At 35.9% G+C, this 14,073-nt stretch overlaps 1 protein-coding gene across 6 annotated transcripts in view; it reads right to left on the bottom strand.

The window, feature by feature from the left end:
* LOC109543834 (papilin) overlaps nt 1–14,073 on the bottom strand; it is a 70,642-nt gene that overhangs the window by 33,506 nt on the left and 23,063 nt on the right. For all 6 annotated transcript variants that reach the window (XM_019913735.2, XM_048667227.1, XM_019913732.2 and 3 more), the window contains exon 2: nt 2,937–2,997. In XM_019913735.2, the coding sequence (XP_019769294.2) occupies nt 2,937–2,997 (61 nt within the window). The remainder of the gene's footprint in view (nt 1–2,936; nt 2,998–14,073) is intronic.

Here is a 14,073-nt window from a genome sequence, read left to right as displayed (position 1 = left end):
GACCGACAACAACAATTCTTTACACAGTGAGGTTAGATCAAGTCTTTAAACGGCGTTTAAAGCTATAAACGCCCAAAATCGGCCAGTTCGTTTCTCTAAACGCGTTTAAGCACAAACTAAGTTTAAGGTTCTGGTGAAACCCGTTTCGCGCGTAAAAACTGAGTTTCAGACGTTAAACTGGTTTAAGATCGCTTGATGAAAATGGGCCTAAAAGTTGAAAAGAGCGTTTCAAGAAGAGGCATAATATCAGTAGCGGAAAAATTGTTGGAGAGTCTGCCGGTGAAACATTCTTCTTATGAAAACGTTATAGGCGATCGATAAAAATGAAACATTTTCTATAAATCTCTTAGATGCAGTCAATTTCATTCATAGAGCTTCGCAAAAAGTTACCTACTAACTTCTACTACTCTATGTAAAAATAACGAAATAAAATACACCACGTGTTTTTGTCTTATTATTCGCTTATAGCGAACTCTGGATATAACGAACCAGTTTTAGTTTATTTTTCAAGTTTGTTATATCCGGACTCAACTGTAATATGTTATAAACTTTCCCTTATTCTGTTCGTTTTTTAATAGAAATTGATTTGATTTTTGTTCCAAATTCGACGCTGGAAAGAGTTTTGAAAACATTTTACAAAGCGACCAAGGATTCGAAATTTATTTCATAATTTTTCACGGAAAATACATTAAGTTTGGCAGCATTTTTAAGTGAAACTTTAGAAAATTGAGCATTTAGAAGAATGAGTAACTTGACTAAAACTGGAAAATTCTGAAATTTTAAAGAAATTTAAAAAATATGATATTAATAAATGGCCCTTAACATAAATCTAAAAACAAGTAAAAAAGTCATCAACATTTTCACAGAAACGGAACCGAGTTACCGCGCCGGTGAGTTGGGATGGCGCACCAATCCATTTGCGCCTCACTGTGCGAACTCCTAAAAATTCACCGCAATTTTTAAGTTATTTATTTTTGTTCAACTATATTTTTAATTTTTGCAAAGGTTTAATTGAAATTTTTCCCATCGTTTATTAGGTGCAAATCTGTTTTACCATTCTTTTTCGGGCATACAGCGTTTAGTAGAAATTAGATCGTTTTAGCACAAATATCTAATTCTTTGGCATATTTAAGCCTGTATAGAATTATGGCTAATAGAATAAAGAGGCTGCAGAACCATGAGTTGCTGTGAATATTGAGTAATTTTCTTTGCTGTGGTTTATTTGCAGTCTTGTTCTATTGGCTCTATCTGTGTTCCCATTCACTCGCTCATAAATTCCTCAACTTCAGCTGTTTTGTTGTATTTTTGGCTGTATGTACCTACATAAGTCATCCCTCCTTCCAAGTTTTGAAGATTTAACTCAACAATCCGTCCCGTTCGCTCGAGGGTAAATGGACAAATTCAGCAATTGTTTTTAGCTGTAATGCGATTTATATTTGCAAAAATTGGCTTAGCTTGAATAATGTATGTTTAATTCAAGTGGCCAACAGACTTAGTCATGCTCCAAAAGATCGTTCTTTTTTGCGCCAAATTCAATCAAATTTTCCAACATTCTAAGTTCCAAGTTCGTAACCACATCATCTAGCTTACATAAAATGCTTAGGTACTTACAAACAGAAGAAAATGGCTTTATCTGAAGCTCTAGGCCTTTGGCCGGCTTTTATCGGCAAGTATTCAATAATCATCTTTTACAACCTTTTTCTGCATTAAAAACGACCTCGAGGCTATTCGAATGCGATGAAGCGTAAATCTTTTGATTAAACGAAAAGTTACGACCAAACCCTACTACCGTGCTCAGTTAGCCCGAAGGAATTTGCTCTATTTAACACTCCTGGTCACTTTACGTTCATTCTTAAATGCATTCGCACTCTTTGGGCTTCAACAAGTGATTTCTCGGATTTTCCACAAACCAATCAGTTCACCTTTGCTTGTAATAAACTGATTTTGTCAGATTGTTTGCTATGGATGCAGTTAAAGTGTCACAGTGATCAAAGCAGTCACTAAAAATGTTGATAAACCTGCAATAGTGTTAATCTCATTTAGTCAGCCAGACAGCTCGATACGGTTCGCTTGCCCGATTAAAAAGAATTCTTTCTGGCTTGAGATGCACGCTCCGTTGATTTTTGCTACTGTCTCGAACTGCAACGATTAATTGCAACCATGCGAGTATCTCGATATCTGATCTAACTGCAATCCGATGATAATTGAATGCGGTAGTCATTGGAAAACAATTATTATTCAATAACGTTTAAAATAATTCTTGCAGTTTATCAGCGTTTTTTCATACGAGACTAAAGGTATTTAATATAAACTAATTCGATCTCGAAATCTCGATTTTATCTTTAGTTTATTTCTCTTTGATTTCCTTATTCTTCTGATAGTTTTACTCTTCGGACATCTATATCTCTGTCGAAGTTTGAATTCCAACTTTTGATTCGATGTTTAAAGAACCAACTTTTGGCAAAAACAATTTCCAAATTGGCAGCGTTTTGTCTGATCTTTAGCGACCATTATTAAGTTCTGTATGAGATAATATTGCCTTTTTTTGTCTTCATGTGAAAGATGTATTCAATTTTTTCGTCGATAGTAGGTATTTGGCAAATTTCTCCAGATTTCCATTCTTTGAAATTTTTCACTTTACAAGTGACTACCACACATACGACTAATAAAAGTCATACAACAAGTAACAGTTATAATTAAAAATAGGTGCTCACACCGTATCCAAAGATAATTATAATTCAATAACCACTCAAGCGCAAGCCAATCTAAATCGTTTGATTGTTATACGAGACTTATAAGGAGAATATGTAGATTAACAGTCATTTACTTAGAGATTTTTTTATTTGCCTTTAACAGCAACTAGCAATATTACAGTTAGAATCAGTGCGAAATGGAGAATTGTGATAAACAAATAAGGATAATTAATTGATACTTACATGCCTACTTAAAGCGCTGTGGAAAAATGTGACAAATATAACGGCGAAAAGAAGCGGCGACCTGAAACAAAAGGAAAATATAATTAAATTAATTATTTTTAAAATGGAATTTTAAATAGTTTTTTACTATTTACCGACTGGAAGTGATGGAACAAGAAATGTGGACAAATACGGCTTTTTAGAGTCAAAGAAGTGTTGATTTGAGTTGTTTAGAAAACAGTGCTGGAAACTTTTAATTTAATGAAAACGCAAGTTATCCGTTTAATGGTTTTTGGATTTCAAAATGTAATAAAAACAGCAATATTTTGAAGTCAACGTTATAAATAAACTAAACACAAAATGCTCAGAAAGTAAGTATGCTTCCAAAATGCAGAAAAACGAGTTTTTAAATTGTTTTCTATTCTTTATTACTTTTTTATCCCTCTTAACATCTTGTAGATAGTTACCAAAGCTGCAGCTAAATGCAGAAATCATCAAACATTCGATACCAAACACAAAAATATTCTGGATCTTGGTCCAAAGTTGTCTAATTCAATCCTTGAACAATCGTTAATGTCGGAAAAAGTAAATAAAATTACTATCCACTTTAGAACGAATGTTTTTGTTTAGAATACAACGAACATGAGCCATTGGCGCAGAAGAACAATTGCTTTTCGTGCAGATTTAGGAGCTTACAGATAAGCTTAAGATATGTGAGAGCTAAAAACTCTGAGCCTGCAAAAATACTCAGAACGTAAGCTTACTTACTTACTAAAACTAAAGGAAATAGTTTTGCAGTTGCTAAAGAATGAGTTCCATCGGATTTTCAGTCAGAAATCGCCAGCAAAGAATGGATCGAAATGAAAAAACCACCATAATAAAACATCCTCAAGTTGGCCATCTGTGGCCGCTCCGAGAGCCTCATTAATGCAACCGAGCATGCATATTCGTTGTGGTTCAAATTAAATCAACCGAACTGTGTTTATTCAACAAGCGCCTTCGATAACTCTTCGGCCTCAGTACTTCAACCCTGAAACCGATATCCGAACTGATCCGATGGTGTTCGCCACTAATTGTATCCGGCATCTAGGCCAATTAGTGCCGTCCAAGCACAGTTACCTGGAGGATTTTTGCCATTGCTTGGAACGCGATAACCTAATTGTTGTCGATTTTTGTGAAGGTTCCACCTGGTGCAGAGAAAGGCACCCGCTCAACTCGTCTATCAAACGGGCCTTGTCGCGGCTCTTCAACGCCGATAATCGGGTTAATGAGCAACACGGGGGACAGAAAAGGTGGACATTTTTTGGCAATTTACGCGTGCCACGCACCTTGGGACGCCCGCCCGTTCATCTCTTCGAGTTTTCGATCTCCTGGTAACTTGCAAAAGAAGTCGGTGCGAATGTCGACCCCGCACAAGGTTGGTGGACCCAGCAGAACAAGGCAATTTTTACGGTGTTTTTTTCAGCTGTTCTTACTTCTTTCTTTATTCTTACTGTTTAAGTGCTGGTTTCATGCCAGTTATTGATTGACACTTGATAATGCAAAGATGAACGAATTAATGCGCAAACAAACAAACACACATGCACAGTAAGTAGTCAAAATGCGATGCATATTCAGAAGAAGTACAGGAGACGAAAGTAATAAGTTGAAGGTGCGAATCTTCAAGAACATGTGAATGTTTCTAGTCTAGTGCATTTATTGTTTGGGTTAAGGAAGGTTAAAAAGTGCATATAATAAGAAGTGTTGCATACAATAAAAATTTCAGTCGATTTTCACAGGATCCATGTTGTTAATCAGCGGGGTTTAACGTCTTCGGTTTTTGTCTTGCAATTTTTTCTTGCACTCCCTGTATCGAATATTAACATTAGAATTTTTTTGTTGGAACAAAAATTTGGAAAAATTGACTTCGAAAATGACTTCGGTTTTGAAGGTTTCTAATAGTTCAGAATAAAATTGTGGTCGATTATTTCGAAATAACTAACTACAGCTGGGTTGGTTTAACAAAACCATTTAAAACTTACAGGCAATTATTAATCTTCAAATCAATTAAATTTGGATAAAACGAACATTGGTTCCTGACAAACCCTAACTACTTTAATTTAGCGGTTTCTCTTATTAGCTCACACTTTAAGAATGAGTAGAAATGAAGCATCCGAGGTTTGTAACATTTTTGAAATGCTTTCTATATCCTACAAAAACTTCTCATTTGAATTTTCCTAAACAGCTTGAACACTTATCGTGAATACATCATATTTGCAATGGGAAAAGTTGTTTTGATCATAAATCATCGTGTTTATACAGTGTTACAAAAAAATATCTAACGACTCCAAAAATAAATCTGAAACAGCATTTTTGCCAATTTATCATCAGGATCGGGTATAAGCAGTGGCCAGGACCATGCAAGTCTTTGGTCTTGATGTTGCTGACGAGTATCTGAACATGTCTGAAGAAGTGACAAACCAACATGTCCAAGCTGATCGCGGGTTAACGATGAAAAAAATTGTCATCCCCATCGAGGAAGAGAAGCCTCACTTTCCAACCAATTCCGATTATCATTTCCTCGCCTCATGCCACTCTTGTAGTGCAATCAAACCGCTTCGAATCGAGCTGAAACCGGCAGGTAAATGTGTATCCGTTTTCCGCTGTTCGCTTTGGCCGCCATCCGCAACAATCGAACGCTCTTCGTCGAGCTGCGCTCCTGCTCCATGTAACCTAATGTTAAAAGCGAATCCTAATAGGTGGTAATGACACACTTTTTAAGGGTTACATAATAATGACCCCCCAACCTGAGGCCAGGGACTGACCGCAAAGTGGGCCGACGTGAAAAGGGAACTTGCTTTCTTAATTCGATACAGGTTGAATGAATGAATGGATGGAACGCAATGAGAGAAAGTGAGGAAAGTGTTTATTTGAGTCATTTTTTGGGGGATTTTATTCAATTATCTTTAGCCACCAAACTAACGCTTTTGAGTTTGAGTGGTTTTTTCCAGAAATTGAGTTGCAAAAGATCCTAAACATTCCCTCCGTCCGCAGAAGCTGTTAGAGAATAAATCGAGTATCTTTTGAGATTTCATAAAAAATTCCCGATTTCTGTTTCAAAGGCGCTTTGTTGATGTGATGAATCTATAAGAAAATCCAGATGTTACAAATTGATTGACCTGACTTCTCACGAAAAATGTCTTATAAACTTGGCAAATCTCTGATCTCAAAACACATTTTCTTAAGTAAATAATCAAATTGATTGATTTTTTTCAAAAAATGAATCAGATTTTAAAGCATCATCTGTACTGGACAAAAGTGAGAAAACACAATGATTTTCCTTTTCGTTTCCAAAAGGCCAGGGCTCTTTCCTTCTCATGTTGTGCCTTCTTACGTAAGCTTTTACCTAAATTCACGACAGGCAGGTATTAAAATTCGCTGTTTTTACCGTTTCGGTTCGAGCAGGAGCTCAGAAATGCTACCGTGAATTTACCGGTTACCTGCCGAGAACTTCGGGCTTTTCTAATCGGATTTGCTTGGAAATTCAACAATGGGCAGTAGGTCAGAGGAACAGGAAACAAGAGTTAAATGCACTTTAGAACAGATTTAAAAAGCCCGAGTCTTCATACGGATAGAAATCTAAGTTTTGCAAACTAATAATGAGTCTACTGGACAAAAATTTTTAAACATAGAAAACGCACTGGATTCTGACCAATCAACAAAATTGTCGTTAGTGGGAAAACAAAAACCCGCGGGTGGGCGAAAGCGAGACTCGACATAAAAATAAAGTCAATTTTTGGATGGAGGTCATAAAACCAATTTTTCCCCAAGTAACCCCAATGAACCGCGACATTTAGAATTCTCGCAGTAATAGCTAATTCCGAATTTGGCTACCGTGTTTTCCGATATGTATCAAGCCGGAATATATTAGAAACATTGGGGTTCAACCAGGTGCAAGTTTTTCCAAGACATTTCCTGCTAGATAAAATGGTAGAAGAGAATCCATAAATGGCCGTCCAGTTTTCCACATTTAACCCCTATAGAGTACTTATTTATTTATTTCTTTGAAAAGCAACCTTGAATGATTGCAAGAACGAATACACTAGTGCACGCTAATTTACGCCAAAGTAATTAGAAATGATTAAAACGAGTTTCAATTCCGTTTAGGATTTCAACAGTTAGTTAAGCGACAACATTTTGGACAGTTTTTAGTTTAGATTTCACTCTAAACGTTGATCTTTAGCACGATTTTTATCATCCTCCTAGTACGATGGTGCAACAAACGCAATAGAAAGTCCCAGGTGAGCTCAGGTGTGGACAAATTCGATAAAGTTCGGTCGACATCTCTTCGCCTTGCTGATTTCCTGCGCCGAAGATCGGCAAACACCGCAGGTACCTGCCATGCCCCGATCAAATCAAGCCGAATGAAATTTATCTTTTAAATAATTAATTAATTGTAATCGATCCCCTGTCCACTAATCGATGGCAGTAAAAATCGCTAATAAACACGCCGATTTACAAACACGCATCTCGCCTGTTGGCTGGCTAAGCCGATTTAAAATAATGAGCGATGAATCTATTTTATCTGTTAATTAATTAATTAATGAGGTAATTTGTCATCTACCGGCAGATTTCGTTTGTTGTAGTTAGTATTCGGTTTCAACACAGATTTCTGCAAGGAACGTGCCGATGATCAATCGGGAGGACGTGATGTTTATGCTGTAAAAATATTGAGTATTCTATATTTTTTACTCTTGATTTAATTATAATTTGTAGATGTTTGTTTATTCTTTTGAATACATTTTTTCATCTAATTGCGGGATTTTTATTTTCCAAATTGTAGTATAAAATTTTTCAAGGTGGTTTTAATCAAGTATTTCTCTATTCGGATTTGCACCAACATTATTAGAATTACTGAGCTTCACGAAAAATACATTTTTTAAAGATCAGTTGGATCGTTAACTCATTTCTAATCGTGAGTTTATTGTAGGCCTTTAAATTAGCTTTAATGGATTTTCTCGCTTGGAGACATATGGATGCACTAAAATTGCAATTTTCAAAAGTGCTTGCCATAAAACTGAGTGAAGTTATCGCACTATAAGGCCCTACAAATCAACCAAGTTTCGAACGTTAACCCTTTTGGATGTTAAATATTTATACATTTAAAGTACGTTTTCCATAAAAAAAATTGATTGAATTTTGAAACCGATTATGCGCCTTTCTTTAACTGCTTTCTTTCTTCGAAATTTAAAGTTAATTAATAGCCGGAGTTTTTTAATGCCAAAATTTTACTTGAACTTACTTTGAAATCCGTCAAGAAACGCACAAAGATGATCGTAATTTAAAAAAAAAAGTCAAATTGTTTTATTTGCGGTATTTTTTATCAAAAGCCACGCAAAGTGTTTGGCATTTAAAATAAATATTCTTTCAGAAGGTGTCCTATGGCCCTATGGCTGATTTATCCATCTGAAAGTTTTGTTCAAATATTCCAACTATTTAAGTAATGCAGTTTTCATAAGTTTTACGTTTTTGCAAGGCTCCGAACCGTTCTTTTTAACCGGTCAATAAATATTTAAAATTTAAATAAATAAATAATATAACAATATAAAAAATCTTTAACATTTTGCCAGTTCTACTCCGAAGTCTTTCCTGGAACAACATTTTTTAATAATTAATCCGCATGTTTTGATATCACCAAACTGTATTAAAAACACCTTGGGCTTGATGCGCAAAATGTTGACTTTTTACTTGTTTTTAGATTTATTTTAAGGGCCATTTATTAATAATATTTTTCAGATTTCTTCAAAATTTCAGAATTTTCCAGTTTTAGTCAAGTTACGCTTTCTTCTAAACGCTTTTCTAAAGTTTGGCCTAAAAATGATGCCAAACTTCATCAAATCAAATAAATTTCTATTAAAAAACAAACAGAATAAGCGAAAGTTTGTAACAGATTAATTGGAAATATCGTCATCTGAATTCTCTGAAGACTGCAGAGTTTGTTAAAAAAATGTGGTTTTTTATGTTTTACTGATTTTTTTTCGTTACTTTATACTCAAAAAGTATTTTTACTTTATACTCTTTTGTAGAGTTCGCCTTAAAAATACTGAAGATCTGGAGGTCTTTTACGCGAAAAATTAAAAGATCAATTTATAGCTTTGTAAACATTTTACAAACACTTTCACCGCCGAATTCGAGACAAAAACGAAAAAAACCATTATTTTCCAATGATTTCCTTCTTTTCTGACAATAATGCGATCTTTTATGCCAAAAATGACAAAATTAATTTTGCTAGAAATTTCGCCCCATTCATCGGTTTGCCGGCAGCTTTAGAAAACCCTTTTCAGCTTCGAATTTGGCACAAAAACCAAATAATTTTATTCAGTTTTTTACCGAAAGTAATTAAGATTATCTTGAAAAAACGGCCATAGAGCAAAAGTTTACAAAAAATTATTTGAAAATTCGCCGGCCACATCGCTCTGAAAATATTTAGTTTCTTTAAATTTTCAGGTCATTCTAGTTTTAACAAAGTTTCTATTAAGCAATTACACGCACAAAACTCATTATTATTTAGATAAAATACTGACAATCTTCAGGTATTTTCTGTAAAAAATTATAAGGTAGATTTTATTGGAACACTCGCCTCCTTAACCGCCTTGCAAAAATTTTTGGAAAACTTTTTGCAGCTTCGAATTATGAACAAAACCCCAATAATTAATTCTGGGTATTTTTTCAAAAACGTGTTTAACGTTTTACTGTAAAATACTGGCAAACTGAATCTTTTATGCGAAAAATTAAGATCGATATTACAACGACTTTATTTGGACTCACTTGTAGATCAAAGTCATGCCTTATTTTAGATTCCAGAGCATATTTTTTAGCCACTCGGAATTATATAGACACAAATTCAGATAACTTAATTGAATAAACCTAAATACATGGCACCCGCGCGGTTAAAAAATTATAAAAAATCTGTAGGCAAGTTAGGCCCACCAGTGGAATAACCAAGCGTTAAATGATTATTCAATCTGGGCCACAGGGTCGTGCTCTATGCGCTCTTTCGAACACCCGCACAACCCTCCTCTTATCCCTTGTCCTGCTCAAACAAACCGATGATTTAAGTGGGGATTTCGCTGCATTTGGACCAGCGCCAACGGCATACATTATTGAGTAGTAGAGTAGTATTGGTTGTTTGAGTAAAAGTGTGCGGGAGAGATTCTGGTTTTGTCTGTTGTCTTTGCTGGCTTCTATTAATTAACTGTGGAACTGGTCTTGAATTTAATTAAAATGAAGATATTTACATACAGCAAAACATTTTGCTATTGAAAAATCTGGGGCAAATAGATGAAAAGTTATAATTTCACAAAAAATTAATGGACTTGCAAATGCAACAAAATATTAAATGTGTTAAAACTGTTTTTAATGCTTACTTTTGATGGCGATAAAGCTTGGACGGAAATGGCGGTTACCGGAAAAATTCTAAAATCCCTCCTCTACTAGTTTTAACTAATATTGCACTTAATTGGAACCTGTTTCTTAGATAAATTATAAAATGCATCAAATTTTGTGGAGTTTACCAACTGGCGCCTCGGGGACATGCTGAGAGCGACACTTCCGAGAACCTGGAGATTTTTCGTTACTTTATACAACCTTCGGCTGAACTCTAAATGAGCTTCCAAAGAATTCCTCAATATTCAAAGGCACCTCCAAAGCAATACATAAAAAAAGTTTTTAACAAATAACGCAAAAAAAATCCGCTCTAGCAGCCGTCACTATGTAAAAAAACTGTTTTAATCATAGTTTCTCTGCATTCAAGCGGCTTTGCAATTTGCAGCGTCTCAATCCTTCATAAATTCCGTCTCAGTTTAAAAAATCGAACCGATGAAGTCCGACACTGAAGAAGCCCATCAAGGCCTCGCTTAAGGCTCGCTCTGAAAGAAGACATCGGTAAGCAATCAAATCTCACTTTCATCTGCCCACAGCGACCACATACACGTCCAAGTAACCAAGTCCGTGAGAAATTGCTCCTAATAAGGAAAGGCACTTGCTTGCAAGTAAATTGATTGTGCTTTTTTGAACATCGCCGGCCATAAATGACCGACAACAGTTTTCCTCGCGAGATTGATGATTCGACTAATAAATATCGGACAACTAACAATCCAATCGAGCAACAACAATGCAACAAAGTGATTACCGGTAAATACCTAATAGCTGTTCTATTAGATAATTTCATAGTAGATTTACGTGCCCCTAACTGCAGTTATTGCCCATTGTTTTGGGCACAATCGAAGGAGGGGCCGATCGTAAGTAACGGAAAGGTTAACTGCACTGGTTGAAAGAACTGAAACAACCGAATATCTGTAAATCACTTGAAACTCTGTGTTTGTTTGTTGTTTTTTCACGCACCCCGTTCAATCCATTTGTCAACGGCACTCACTAAAGCCCTAATTGAGCATCTCAAGCTTCAACTTTAATAACCTAATTATGTATTCGACTGAAAAAAAGCTTTTTCTGATATGTTTATACGTGCCAGACACCGGCTTTATGAAGTTAACCAGCCGATTTGATGGTCTTCAGCGTCTCACTCAAGCCCACAAGATAATTAGAAAGGACATAATAGGGCCTCTTAAGATAACCAACTGCATGGTGGTTTTTAACTAGGAGCATAAATTGTGGGTTATTTACTTAATTACCAGAGGCCTCCACGCTCACCTGATTTGACCCCACTTTCTCTCTTCATCAGCTATTCATCGATGGTTGAACCGAAAATATTAACGACGCTCCGAAATAACTAGGAATCGATGAGGTCTGAAGAAGTTTCAAGAATGATCACCTCTTCTAAGTATTTAATGAAGATTTTTCTGGGTTCCTCTAATGCTTATTAGACAGTCGTTTAATCACTTTTATCCAATTTAAACACACCAATACTCATTATCAAACAGACTAGAATCGAGTCAGTGATTTATTAAATGCCCTTCTTGCGTGCATTATCCATAGCCGATCGATAACAATCGAAACCCCAACATGATACCGCAATTTGGATTTGACCGAGACCAAAACAAGCATTAATCAAGTTTATACCCGGGGGATAAAGCGACGATATGGATCTCCTTTGGAGACGGTGCCCAAATTATTTTAATCCCTTCGACCGCCCATCTTCAGTGTCAACCCACACGTGCGTATCAAAGCCTCATTGGCGCAGATGATCGCTTTAATCGGTGTTTTTTCTTAAAAATTTACTGTTTACTGTCTTCCATCTTCAATCTGCATTGCTTTGCTCGATTCTTTCCCTCTTTTTCATTCCAGCGATTTTTTGCATGTTTTTGGTGTTTTTGGATTGTGCATCAGGAGTTCAATTAGTAATTGTCCTGAAATTATTCACTTTAAGGACTTTTCACTAGTTCAAACCTTACTGAAGTCGAAGGTTTCAGAGCTACTAAATAAGACTGAATAATTTCTTCTTGAATCAATATTGCAAAAGTCCAGACAGAACATGAGAAAGAACAAAATCTATTTCTGTTACTGTTTGCTTGATTTTAGTAATCGAAATAATTTAATTCCGTTCACGTCTTGCCAAATAAACCTCCGAATGAGTGCAAGCAAATTTGAAGATTACTATCGTGATTCCTTTCATGACAGATTAGATATCAGTATCGGAAGAAATTGAAGAAAATGCTAAGAACTTAAAGCAAATGTTTCTTAGAAAAAAATGACTCGTTCTAATTGAGAAACTTGCAGCTAAAACATGATCAAGCTTTTGAAACCTCAATCTTCAGGTGTTTCACTCTTTTTTCGCCTAATCATTTGATTAATCGAAATCTACTTTTGTTGTCGTCTTATAAACTTGAAAAACCCGCTTAAAGGAAATAATTGAAAAATCAAACTTGCTGTAGATCTTGAGGAATTAAAGCAAAGTCTCTTTGGGAGAAATGCGTGTTTTAACTGAGAAATTTGCATCCAAAAAAACGAACCAAAAGTTGAAACTTGCACCCACCCGTTCTTCATTACCACGTCTTTGTGACTCGGTCTGATACTGTTGCTTCAATTTATTTCCATTCACTGAGTAGACCTTCGAGTGAATGAAGACAATTTCGAAGAATACCATCGTAAACCGCTCTTTAACAGACTGGAAATCAGTAAGGAGCAAATTGAAGAAAAAAGCTTATTATTCGAAATAATTGAAAAATGGAATCCTTGCCGCAGACCTTGATGAATTAAAGCCCGATCAGAGGACAAACATGCACTTAATAAGTGTTGAAGTGGCCAGGCAATCAATCAAGCACTCAACAGGCATAAATATAATATCTTTTTTTCATTAAAGCGTACCGGCCTTAAGCTTTGGTGGTTCTTTTCTGTGCAGTCACGAAATCACGTTCTGATCGACAAAACGCATTGGTTCGATCGACGTGAAGTGATCATAGCTGATGGATGGATCGAAAGAACGCCATAAAGTGTCACAATGAGGCTTCAAGTTGCCAGACCATCAGACCATGAAAACGCTCTTTAAACGGCGTTTTTCTCATCGAATATGAGCCCCATCATATCAGCACTCGGCAACTTGATAGCAAATTTAGACGTAAATAATCATTTCCGTGATAGGTATGTTCAAAGTGTATTGAAATACAAGATCAACGCTTAATCAGGCCTTTTGATTGATCTTTTAGCCGAAACCCAAACAACGAGGTTAAAAGCCCCGGCATTCAAAGCCGCCATAAAAACCCCGGTTTATTTTGATAAATTTCTAACGGAATGGTATTAATAATTTTCATTGATAAATTTGCGACTGGCCAATGTTTACAAACCGGGCAAATACGATTACATAATAATCATTATTATTACGGCACGGCATTGGAAAGTGATTCGGTGTCTGTCTCACGTCTAGTCTGATTTAAGTCGATCGCTTATTCACATTTGGTCACGGTTTACATACTAGAAAATGTGGGAGTGGTTGGTTGGTTCTTGTTCATATCAACTATCTTGATTTACTGGCCGTTTTTTTTACGGCCATGTGGGAATCATGGAACATTTGAACGTTCCTAATGGCACTCGACCTGCTAGGATATCAGAAATGTACCATTTACTTGCCTATGACCTTAGGCCCATTTTCATCAGAAACAAGCGAAACGCAGTTTGACGAAACTAAGTTTATTTAAACGCCGAAATTAAACGCGTTTAACGACGG

This window comes from Dendroctonus ponderosae, unplaced genomic scaffold (genome assembly GCF_020466585.1).
Source record: "Dendroctonus ponderosae isolate FM_Combo_2020 unplaced genomic scaffold, Dpon_F_20191213v2 Dpon_F_20191213_6, whole genome shotgun sequence".
Taxonomy (NCBI): Eukaryota; Metazoa; Arthropoda; class Insecta; order Coleoptera; family Curculionidae; genus Dendroctonus; species Dendroctonus ponderosae.
Note: the sequence above shows the minus strand (reverse complement) of the source record. Positions and strands in the feature narration are given on the sequence as shown.